Below are 12,475 nucleotides of genomic sequence, written 5' to 3' on the forward strand. Positions count from 1 at the left end.
GCCACCCCATCCCAGAAAAAATAAAAAAAACAAAGCAGGAAAAAATTGGAAGTTGCTTGTAAAATGTGCAAGGCCACTGATAACGATGAGCTTCTGGTTTCTGCAAAAATGGTACAATGGCAAAAAGAAGGTTTTTTTGATGAAGGACTGAAAGTGTAATGTGTAAATGCAAACAAAGCAGCTTTTGTCCTCCATATAATAAAGAAGTATTGTGTGACAGTGTAATTTCTTTTATAATTCTGAATTGATTGATGCTCAATGAGGTCTGTGGATTGTAGCCTTTTGGTGTGGGTAGATGCACTTGATATGTGTGATAATGTCCCCATTCACTGGGGTGGAAGCAGTGCTTGAAAACTGCACCTAAACTTGCTGTCTCCAGCACCAGTGGAGACTGATTGCTGAAAGTTGGAGTATGGGACTTGAATAGAGGTTTGGCAACACAGGGGAAAATGGTTGTCTGTTTTGGAGCGTGAGGCAATATTTACTCTGCTCTGTTTCTCCTTTTTCCAACCAAAAGGCAGGTTGCCAAGAACAGGGACTGAATGGTTTGGATCTTCAGTTAAAAACATTTTGTCTGCACTGGAGTAAATGAGATGTGCAGATAGCTCAGGAAATCTGAAAGTTGTCTTCTATTTGAATGATACTTAGTGGTTGTGCAAACTAGATGGCTCATTCCCTACATGTATTTTTTTTCTGTCCAGTATAAATTTCAGTCTTGTTCTGTCTATATCGCTCTATATCACTCTCAACGACAGAACTTCTGCATGTCTGGACTATGGAATTTCCAAAGGAGTCATGGCACAACTGAAGATCCATCTATGATAGTTGTTAATATACATACATACTTCCAGACACATAGTAATTACATCTTTAGCTGTTACTATTTGCGTATTCTTAGGATTAATATGTTCTACTTTGTGTTTTGGAGAAATCAAGATATTGTGCAAGTGTTCCGCAAGCTCAGCTGAGGGAGTACAGTTGCTGCTTTGGCAGCTCCAGCTTTCAGTTATAAGACTTCAGCCTCACAGAGCTCATTTTCAAAAAGCTCTGAAGTGTCAGATCTCTTTTATTTACTTTCTAGTGTCTATGCAATTTATTTTTCAAGCTGTTCTCCAGCTGTGAGGGCTGGTTTAAATGAAATTCTCATAGAATTGTTCCATCCACATTTAACTCTGAAGAAAACGCTACATAGTGAGATTTAATGTTAAAACCCTCTGTCACTTAAGATATTTAAACCTTTCAGCAGTTTAATGATATATAGAGTCTCTTCTTCTGGAGCGCCTTACCTTGCGTGAAAAAACCTCAACTTTCAAATTTCTGTTGAATCTTTAAAACAGTCTTGATTTTGTCCATTTAGTTGAATCTATTATGTTAATTTGAGACTGCTTCAGTATGGTGCTAACGAGTGAAATATTTTTGTCCATCTAGCTAAGTATGGTATCCTAATTATTGAAACAAAATCTAGGAGATTTTAGGTAACTCATGATAGAATATTCTGTTATTGAGTGGGACGTGGCAGTAGATTATTAAACCTAGGTCGCTACTGCATTACGTGACACAAGTATTGGTTCTTATATTTTAAAACCACTTATTCACTCTCTAGCTAGCCTAGAATATAAATACTGAATTGCATACAATTCACGTAAATCAGGGAAAGCTTTCTCTGACCTATAGCTCTTATTACAAAACTTCAGAAAGCTTTTAATAGTTTCCATAGTTTTCTTCAAGAGTTAAGTACTTTGAATAAGGATATGAATTCTTCTGAGAGAACATTTCCTTCCCATATCAAAAAGAACTATGATTGGAAAAGGTAAGGAAATTGGAAAAATTAGAGCTAAAAGTTACAGAATGTAGAATTAAACTATCCCAGACATAATAATGGCCAGTCTTCGCGAACGAAGATCTGGGGAAAGGTCTTTTACCTTTCCAGCCTGCGCAATGGATTTTTTAGGTGAGACACAGCCTGCGCTGAACTGAGCCCACCCTTTAATCCTAAGGTTCATCTGCCGGGGCCAAGCAAGCTTGGACAATGGCAGTGAGGTCCTCAGGACGTAGGTTTGTTTAGAGTGACCTTCTCATAGATGGATGGCCTCACAGGGCTAACGGGTTCCATCTGCCCGGGAGACCGAGGAATCGAACCCAGGTCGCAGCAGTGAGAGTCCTGCATGCTAACCACTAGGCCACCAGGGGTCTCATCGCAGACACTACACTCTGATATATTTCCTGCAATTGCTTTCTCTATAGGCTAATATTGTTCTGGGTTGTAAATTTGAAAGCTTTGAAACTTAAAGTTTCTATTCAGTGTTGTTTTGCTGTTTGTTTTTTTTTTTTAAGTAGTGCTTGATAAGATGAATATGCTTTTTTGAAATCTGCATATTTAAAAAAAAAAAAAAATTAAAAAAAATTAAAAAAAAAAAAATCAAACCCCAACCTTTTTGTAAGAATGATGAATGTCTCTGTGTCCATTTAACAGCCTATTGGTGTAATGAAGATAAACAATTTTGGTTTACAATTTAAAAAAAAAAAAAAAAAAAAAAGGTGGTATAGAGGGGAAGGGAGCAAAGAAAGATTTTTTTTTTTTTTTTTTTCTGTTTACAACATTGAAATTTCTTGTATTTGGACATGAACATTCGAATATATTTATTCATCTTACCGTGTAGTGTAATTCAGTTTTTGATAGTAAATATATTTATCATTATTCAAAACTAAGTTATTCACTGTCATCCCTATATTGATGTAAGATTTTCATGCTATGCTGGTAAAAGAAAAGACTGAAGCTCATTCTGAATAAGCAGGAAAATGAAATTTTCAATTTCATATTTTCTTCTGAGTAAGGGAAGTCTGTCTTTCCCTCTAAATTCCTAGTTGTATTATGCTTTTCTGCTGATGCTGGTGCACCATATATATACACAGTCAAACCCTCAAATGCAGGTCTCAAAACAAGGCTGGCAAAGTGCTGTTAGTGTCTGTCAGCTGTACTGAGATGAATTCAGAGCTTGGATTCATCAAAACCCTGGGAGTTTAAGGAGCTAGTATTAAGCTTTTCTCTCCCTACTCTCTTTTCTGCAGTACTTGGGACATGTCGAAGTGGATGAATCCAGAGGAATGCATATCTGTGAAGATGCTGTGAAGAGACTGAAATCTGTATGTATATTTTTTTCATGACAAAGTTGGCTTTGGGGCTGTGAGTGTTACTGGAAAAGGTCAGTTCGGCAGCAGTGCCCCAGCTAAGGACTGAACTTTTGACCCATGTTAGGAGAACAGTTGGCCAGTTTGGGACCACTGCTGCAGTTAGGGGGACATGCTGATCTGATGATGAGAGAGAGAGTTACAACTGTTCTTTCTACTTGCAGAAACTATTTGCAAAACAAATGTGTAAATTCTCTGTGACCTTTCAGGCTAAGTTGGTACCCACATGGGACTTGAACCATTGTTTTTTAACAGCTTTCTCCCTCTCTCTCTTCTCTTCTCCCCCTCTCTCTCTTTCCCTCTGTTGCCTGCCACTTTAATAGTGACTTAATTCACCATTATTATACAAAATATTACTTATTTTAGGCTGCTTTTTTGTAATGCACTGCAACATTGTAGTCATGCATGAAATAATCTGGCTTGCATCTGCTCAAAGTGGCCTGAAGGCTGCCTAATTCTGATATGTCATGAAGTGGGCTGCTCTTAGTTTGGCTTCTGTGAACGTTTGCTCCTGTAAATGGCACTCGTTCAAAGCTCTTTGTAGTTCTCTGTAGTTCTGTGGCTCATTTGAAGAGGTCTTGTCATCTCTTTCCTGAAGTAATAATACCACAAAATCCTGTGGAAATAGCAAACTCTAGAAAGGCAAGGAACTGAGGCTGTAACATCATTGAAAAGAACAAGAGAAAGGACATAAAAAATTTGAATTTTGAATGGAGATGGAGAACCACAATCCTTGTCATCACTGCTCTTACATGTTTTAGCTATATATTCTTCAGTATGCCTTCAGTGGAAGAAATTCTTGTATCTTTGCAGCTCAACAAAATCACTGGAAGTCCGTCAAACCCTTCTACTGCACTTTTGCTTACTTAAAATATCTGCTATTGGACGTCCCTTTTTTTTCCTCGCCAAATCTGAGAGCTCAAATGGCTTCCATCTAGAACTGTTCTTCCCTTCTTCCTAGCACACAGTGGAAGATTATAGGTTATCTTTTCTGCCTTCTGTTGTGCTGTAAAGTTTCTGAATTGGTTTATTGCTTGATTAAAATCAAGTCTTTTCATTCTTTTCTCTCTTAGTTAATGTATAGCAACCTGTTAAAGACGCATCCCATCTGTTCCCATTCAGTCCACAGTGATTGGTGGATTTTTATTAAAAAGGGCAACACAAAATATAAATTATTTCTTTGTTCTGTGGATTTAGTTTATGTACCTAAAAGTGCAAATACTGACCACATAATGAATTGCATTCATTTTTGTCCTTTTCTGGTTCTTGTTCTCTCGGAATACTTTCTGTTAGCACACCAAATACCACTGCAGTATCTACGTTATGGAACTTCTCTCATTCTCTTCCCAGGGGAGCTATGCCGTGAAGTAGCTGTTTTCTGGTTATAAAAATCTTACAAGTCCACAGGTCAGTTAAGAGTAGCTAAGCTTATAATTAATGAGACATAGTAAAAGCATAGCACCCCGTTTCTTCTGGAGTCTGGATAATTCCAGGATTATGGTTCTTGATCACATGAATTACTGATTCAATGTCAGACTTAGATATCTAACTTTTACAGTGCATTCCCTGGAAATAAATAGTTTAATTTCTCTATTCTGTGCGATGTCATTAGTCCACATTGTTGATGGTGTGAATTATACCCGTTCTCCTAAATTAAACATTTTTCTTCAGACACTTTTGATTTTTTCTGCAGTTTGAAGTTTTTGGTGTCTGTATATAAACTGAACAGAAGCGCACATCTCTTACAATTGCTATTTACATTGTCTCCTTTATCAGTGTTGTAAGTTGAGAAGTAGAGGTGAAATTCACTTTGGGCCCCAAGAGGAAGATTCAGGTTACTGAAAGTACTTTGTATGTGCTGTAGTTGCTAGACTCCATCAGATCCAAGGTTCATTTGGAGCTGCTCACTGCAATTCAAGCCATGCCCCTCTCCCCAGCATGTAGTTTTTAAACCAGAGGCATTTCTTTAGGACACCACTGTTGCCTAAAGCTCTTTTCTGTACAATATGCTCTCTTAATTTAGCAGAAGCCAAACACTGGGTAATGTTTCAGCATGCGAGGAGTGTGGTAAGAAAACAGTTTGTTCTTCTGGTAGTCTCTTTCTTTCACACTACTTAGTTATTTTAGTGGGCTTTCTCTTGATTTTGAAAGAATTACAAGGTTAAGGTGCAGTGCTCTCATACTGAAAGACTAGCTTAAGGGAAATTGGACTTCACTTTTTGTATGCTTAAACTACATCAAAATGTATCTCAGCTACTTCAGTCTTTCTTTTTTTCTCTGCAGGTAAGGTGTAGGTTTTATAAATCCAGTCAATAAAAATGAGAATTGTTGAAATACTTATGTCTTGTAGCTTTTAATAATTAAGTTCTGTCTGTCTTTACTTATTTTAATAGATATATTTTTTCCCTCTTAATTCTTGCTCTACAACAGTTGGCAATTCATTTGGGGAACTGGAGGCTGTTCTTTTATAGGGCTGACTCCTGGATTTTAAAAAAATTTAATGGGATTTGTCAAGAATATAGAACAGTGTTAATCAGTTTAATTACTGCTTTGCTTTTTGAAAGAAAAGATGCAAACAAATCTCTCTGTCTCTTTATTGTGTGTAATAACCTTTCAAGGATTTTTTTATTACCTGTTCCTTTTATGTAGCATAATTATTTTTGAGTATTGCATCTTGCAGAACCTGAAACCAGTTGATGGGTGAGCATCTTATTCAGGCATTGTTTAATTGACAACTGAGTAAAAGAAGCCACTTTAAGCTCGAGAATCCCTCATCCATACTGTATTCTGTTGTTACAGTTTTGTAGCTGTGAAACTGCACACCAACAATACGTAATTTTCTGTCAGATGAAATGGCACTACAGTCTCATTAATAGATCAGAAATCCATGTATTCAGCTATTAGTCTATTATTAACATGGGTTTATATTATCAATGGAGCTTGCATTTTTCCCTTAGTAGGGATATATTGCTAACTCTGTATACATTTCCTATCTGGTAAGATCCTTGTAGTTGGACACTAAGCTCTAAATGGTTTCTTCATAACCATTTAACTGAATTTAAAATATTTAGTGCCAACTGGATAGTAACTTTAAGGGCCTTGTAAGTGTATTCAACTCAGGTGTGGTAACATCATATAAAGACAAAAGTATACTCATGTCATATTTTTATTTTAAATCAGCTTTAGCTTGTAGTATGGTTTCTAACTTGCCACTTTTTGTTTTAAATGATGCATTTGTTTTAATATATGTTCTTGTTTTAGCAGGTAAAGAGACATAATTTAATATTTTAAAATATGCATTAGTTATCTCTAAACTACATTAACTTAGTGTTGTTTAAAACCCATTTTGCATGATGCCTTTTCCATTAACCTTGTCTAGTTTATTTAAAAAAAAAAAACTTGTTTAACAAGCATTTTCCTGAGAGTAAAATTAACCGTCACCTAAAAATGAGGTAGCTTCTGGTGAATCTCTAGCTTTTGCTGTCTTTACAAAGCTGTTATTTAGTGTAATGGAATAGTCATTGCTCAACTTGGCAGCAGCATCCAACCCCTTCTCATTATGTACACTACATTGCGATTAATCCATTAGTTCCCCTCCTAGTGTTCAGCACATCCTGTCCAAATACAGAACCGTTCCTGCCTCCAAAAATTCTTAAGCTTTTCAGCTGACTGAACTTGAAGATGTTCTTTATGAGTTGACATGAATGTTGCAGATACTTGGTAAAACGTACCATAGAAGGACATCGGGCAGAGAGGCACACAGCAGCAGAGACCAGGAAATGCAAAGTTGAGATTGACACTCCCTTCTTAACTTTGCGTTTCCTGGCTTTTGTTGACTTGCATCAGAACCATAGCTTTGTTTTAAATATAACCTTGTTTATCAATCAATTCTGGAGACACTGCCTCAGGATATTTGTGGTAATATTTTTAATATAATATTATCAGTGATCAACAGGTTGGAATTGCACAGTGTAAATGTGGGGTCAGGAGCTGTCACAGAGATGCTCCCTGTCTCATCTGCAATTCTCCACCTCCTTCTCATTACTACTATACAAAAGCTTTCTTAGAAGTGAAACAATTTGAAAAGATAGCAGGAACAGCTCTATGCTTCATGCAGCATGTGGCTGTGCTCACAGAGCACCAGGCCTGGGGAAGTGTTCTCTCAGCCAATCGGTTCAGATCTTCTAGTTTAATTTTCACAGTCTGATAACAAAATAAAGCTAGTAAACTAAACTGCATGCAAATTTGCTTAAAATTGCTTGCTGCTCTTTTCTTAATGCAAACGTAGCAAGCAGTATAATCGCTTCCAGGCTGAAGCAATTTAGGAAGTCGTAATTCAGCCCTTGGTATCTTTGCACTTGTCTAACTGTCTTTCCCCTGTCTGAGCTGACTTGAAAGACTGTTCAGCCTGTCCATTCAGAGTTGTAGAATGAATAACTAGTATTTGTATAAATATTACATAAAGTCTTGGAAGGCTTTAGAGAAAGAGGAAGGGCTCTCATTTGTGTTTTAGTTTTACCACAAGGTAACGTGAAATTCTTCATTCTTCAATGAAGACTGCATAAGACGTGAAGCATAAGAATAGCGTGTAAACCAGAGCAACAAATAAAAGGAATAAAATGAAGCAGTATTTACCCCTGCTTTATAACAACCATACGTGCTTCTCCAGCTTACAGAGCATTTGCGTGGGAAAGAGTGATCAATACAGAGCAAACTTGACTGTAGTTCTGGAGTTAGAACTCTGCATTTCACAAGAGCTCATACAGTATTTTAATTGTTTGACCACTGTGGCTGCTGCCAAGTTTGGTTTATAACCTAACTAAAAGGGACTAAACAAGGGAGAGTGAAAATAAAGTAACCACTTTGCATGAAATTGGGGCTGAGGTTTTCTTCTTTCCACCAATTTCAGGGCAGTAGCTTGTTAGAATTGTGTGTGTGCCCTTTGATCTGCATTTTCATGGGATTATTTTCACATTTGCCTGTCGCACCTTCTCATGGATAACTCTAAAACCCCCTTCCTTTCCCTCCAAACCCTATTCTTGTGTGTGCTTGTTGGTTTGAAAACCCTGGGACATTTTAGCTACCTACAGTAATAGCGCTCGACTTGTCCCCCCTGTTCCTCCAGGAAAGGAAGTTCTTCAAAGGCTTCTTTGGAAAAGTAAGTTTAATGCCTTGTTTGTGCTTGCACTATAAGGAGTTACATCCCTGGTATAGCACTGTTGAGAGTTCCCAAATCCATTTCAGAATATTTACTTTTAAAACAGACTTGGGATCAAAGTAAGAATATGGTTTAGAAAGTAACGTGAAACAGAAATTTAAATCTCTATGAACTGTATTGGAGATCCAGTGTTCTGAAGTGATTTGGTCTTCCTGAAAAAAATTAAAATTTTCCTTTTAAACCCTTAAACTTATGCCAACCTACATCACCTGGGCAAATACCTAGAGAACAGTTGAGGTCTGTGCCTTGTAAGTGGTTTGTGCTCAGCTTCCTGACACCATGAGTTGGTCCCCAAGTGTTAGCACTGGGAGAAAGCAGTGTGCCATCTCTTTAAACCTTCCTTTTTTGAGGACAGTCCTAGTTCAAAGGTGTATGGAGATGAGACCAGGCATTTACCTACTATGTTTTCCTAATTTCAACTCAGTTTACAGTTTCTGTCATTGCTCTTGTTTTCACGAGGACGGTGTCTTAGACAAGAAGAGAAGCAACTATTTGTCCTTATTAAGAATGTGCTTTACTGTTGTCTGGGTGGTTTTCTTCCTGTTGTCTACGTCTCCACAAGGCAGAAAGACCACTCTCTCTTTTCCCTCTTATCTCTTTCCTCCCTCTGTGTTTAAAATTTCATAAAGCGTTTTAATTTAGCTTTCATATGGAGTTAATCTAAGATACGGCTTCTGAAGTATCTTGTTATAAAATGAGACTTTGCTTAAATAGAAACTAACAGGTTTGTAACATCCATGCATACTGGAGTCTTTTGAAGATTATTCTGTGGTCTTCGATTTGTTTTGGCTTTGGGGAGTAAGTAAGGTTTTTTCAGCTGCTCCTTTTTCACTGTTCACTCAGTTAGTGATGCGTGTCACACAGGGACAGCTGTTTCCCCGATTCAGTTTTCTTCCTATGATCTAGGAAAGCACACATCTAAAGTGTAGTGATGGTGAGGGGCTAAAATACAGTAGATGGCAGATCTGTCAGATTAATGAGATCATTCCTATGCACAAATGAAATTTAAGAGCTGGAATCTACAAAGACTGGAGTCAAAACATGCTGTTTGCTTTTGAACCCAAAATGCTAAATTGAAAACAAGCAGAAAAACCCCTACCTCAGCCTGATCAGATATGTTAGTTTTCTCTCTGCTTGTTGTTATTAACTTATGTTAGGATACATGAGAGAGCAAAGATGTAAAAGGACAGATGTTGGCATAGCACTTAGATAAAAATCTTTCTTTGACTTTTTAAATTTTTAAATATGCCATCTTCCCTATTACATCTTAGTTGCTTTCTTAATGAAGTCTGATACTTTACTACATCATTGTAGATTTGCTTTGTCTTGTATTATAATATTTTGACAAAGAAGGACCTACTTCTACTTCAGCCTGTGAATTTCATTAATTAGCACTGAAATCACTTAAATCCACAGTGTTTAGATATCCCCACAGCACCAGTATGGCAGTGCCTTTTTTACAGCTTTGGCCTACAACAGTAGCCCACATCTAAGGAAATCTGCAAAGAAAGGGACAGCTGTTCTCTTATTAATAATTGAGAAATACTAATAACTCTAATATCTTTTGGCTGTCTCATCTATAATTTCTCCCCAGATGCCTTGCATTGGGATTAATATAATATTCCAAACTGCAGAACTACTTAAAATATGCTAGCAGCCCTCAGAAAGTCAGTCTAGACATGTTTGCTACTTTCCCTGTTCATATTTTTCTCCTCATAAAAGGTAAATCTGATAGATTTGTGTCTGGAAATGTTCAATTGTTTAGTATTGAAAATGCTTCTTTCAACTTTAAATAAAAATGAGATGTCTGTTAATAGCTCCGGGTTAGGCTTCTGCAGTTATCAAATAAGATGCCTTTTTAGGCAGCTCTTCATCTTTTTAAACTAAAGCTTTTCTGTTGAAAAGTGTAGTAGTACGGATTTGATGATCTTTCTTATGTTTTGCTTCCACTGAGTGTGTGTATTTCTCATCACACAATGTTTTCTATGGAGTCTGAAATGAAAAAAAATTCTTTATATATACCTCAGACTCTACATACATCTTAGAGCTGTTTCTAAGTCCCAGGACAGAATAAAATAGGCAGAAATACTAGAAACAATGTAGAAATGTTTAAAAAATGCATTATTGAGCAACTTTAATTGTGCTCTGGTGTCCTTAAAACTTTATTTTCCACCTTACAATAGAGTAGCTACTTTTTGTTTGGTGGATGCCCATCTCTAGGGCATTGCCAGTTTGTCAGTGAGGTTTCCCTTGTGCCCAGCCCACCATGGTCCTGCTTTGTCTTTGGACCTGGAAGAACGAGTGCCTGCCCTCCCTCCTGGAGATGTCTGAGGACTCTGAAATTAGTCCAGATAATGAATCTTGTATTGCAGCAGGTTAGTGACTTCCCTGGAAGTGCTGAGCAGCAATGTTTCTATTGGTGCTGACTCAGCACTGACAAATCAGGCTTCCAGGAGTCAGTTCCACATATGGCTCTCCTCAGGCAGTGTTGTCATCCAAAAACTCTGGAATTCATATGAAGACAAGCTACTGCTCTGGATCTCTAGATGAGGTAGCAACATTTAAGACCATACCATTCCAGTGGATATTGGCAATTTGCTTTAAATATTTGTGTTTGGAGTTACCTGTACATTTCAGTGTTTATTACACAAGCTACGATTCTGCAGTGGAGTTTGCTTTCCATGCAGTATCTTGTATCTGGTCTGATCTTTGTCCAGTATGTGCCAGAAGTGCAAATGCTCTTATCTACTTGGTAATCATGATTTACTTGGCAGTATCCCGCCCATAGTGGAGTAGTACTTTGATTTGTATATCCAATATAAACTGATCTGGAGAAGTATGTTCCTTTAAACATCACTGGGAGGCACAGATAAGCTGCGAATTCAGTAAACTGGAAAATCATTCATTGCCCAATGATAGTAGCAGTGGGTTTGGGGTGTAGGCTGTGAGCTCTTAATCTTTCAAAGAACTGCATCCACCACCCATAAATCTAGAAGAAGGAATTGGGAGATGAAAGTATGTTTTCTTTTTCCCTTAATGTAGCAAACCCATGTTAGGTTATCTTGCATGTGGAAACTTATGTTTCCAGTGGGAAGAGAGGATTTAGAAAGCCCTTTAGTCTTTTCATTTTATTCTGAGAAAAATGAAGTTCCAAGTGTTAGCTATTTCTAAATCCTCACTTGGTAAAATAGCAGGTGAAGAGTAGTGCTGCTGAAGATCATTACTGTTTTATGAAGTACCCAGCTCAGTTAAACTTGACTTTAATACAAACTTTAGGAACTGTTCACAGTTTCTGTAGGAACAAGATTTTTATTGTTTACTGGGGAAAGATGTGTAGCTCTTGTTCTAATGATGGTAATCTAAACCAGTTACCTGCAGGCATTATCTTCTCTAGATTGTTTGTATTTGCTTGAAATAAAGATCTTAAAGACTATTAATGGCTATAAGAAACTGATACTCTTTTTGAAACAGTTCTAGGAGACACACCTCTACAAACCATTTGTTTTGGAAATAATAGGGACTTTTAGGCTATGGGAGCTATCTGAGCATTGAAAATACAGACTGTATTTTGTGGGTATTGATACTTACTGCCTTTTGAGACCAAAATTAGAAGTGACTTTTAAATGCTGCAATATTTTTAACACAAATGATGGTAAATTTAAGTACATCTTCCATTAGGAATTATAATGTTTCCATTAGGCATTCCAGATTCTGAATGAAACCTTCTCTGGGTTACCCACACTGTATGGTCACTTAGAAACTGGCTTCTGCAAGTACATCTCTGTAGTTTGCTTTCATGCTGTGCTTATTTTCTTTCTTTTCTCTTTAAACACTCTTCTGTGCAAGTCAGTACCATGCTCTGTTCTCACCAAGCCTTTTGAAAAGGCCCGGGGTGTCATTGCTGCTTCCGAAAAGGAGACAGATAGTTCCTCCCCAGAAAACAAAAGTTCTGCCAGGCCCTTTTTCTTCGCACTTGCTGCTTTCTCTGAGAATGAAACCAATGTGATATAATTGGAAACTTTTCATTCCAAGATAATTCATCCTTACCTTAAAATTGGTGTTGCAGAC

The 12,475-nt window shown here is 37.3% G+C and overlaps 1 protein-coding gene across 20 annotated transcripts in view; it reads left to right on the forward strand.

The window, feature by feature from the left end:
* NUMB (NUMB, endocytic adaptor protein) overlaps positions 1 to 12,475 on the forward strand; it is a 91,213-nt gene that overhangs the window by 65,684 nt on the left and 13,054 nt on the right. For 12 of the 20 annotated variants that reach the window (XM_027707178.1, XM_027707172.1, XM_027707205.1 and 9 more), the window contains 2 exons: positions 3,070 to 3,144; positions 8,270 to 8,347. In XM_027707178.1, coding sequence (XP_027562979.1) covers positions 3,070 to 3,144; positions 8,270 to 8,347 — 153 coding nt within the window. Of the gene's footprint in view, positions 1 to 3,069; positions 3,145 to 3,512; positions 5,473 to 8,269; positions 8,348 to 12,475 lie in introns of all 20 variants that reach the window. The other 8 variants (XM_027707236.1, XM_027707276.1, XM_027707243.1 and 5 more) reach the window with 3 other exon arrangements.

Source organism: Neopelma chrysocephalum, unplaced genomic scaffold (assembly GCF_003984885.1).
Source record: "Neopelma chrysocephalum unplaced genomic scaffold, ASM398488v2 Primary Assembly neopelma1_24, whole genome shotgun sequence".
Lineage (NCBI taxonomy): Eukaryota > Metazoa > Chordata > Aves > Passeriformes > Pipridae > Neopelma > Neopelma chrysocephalum.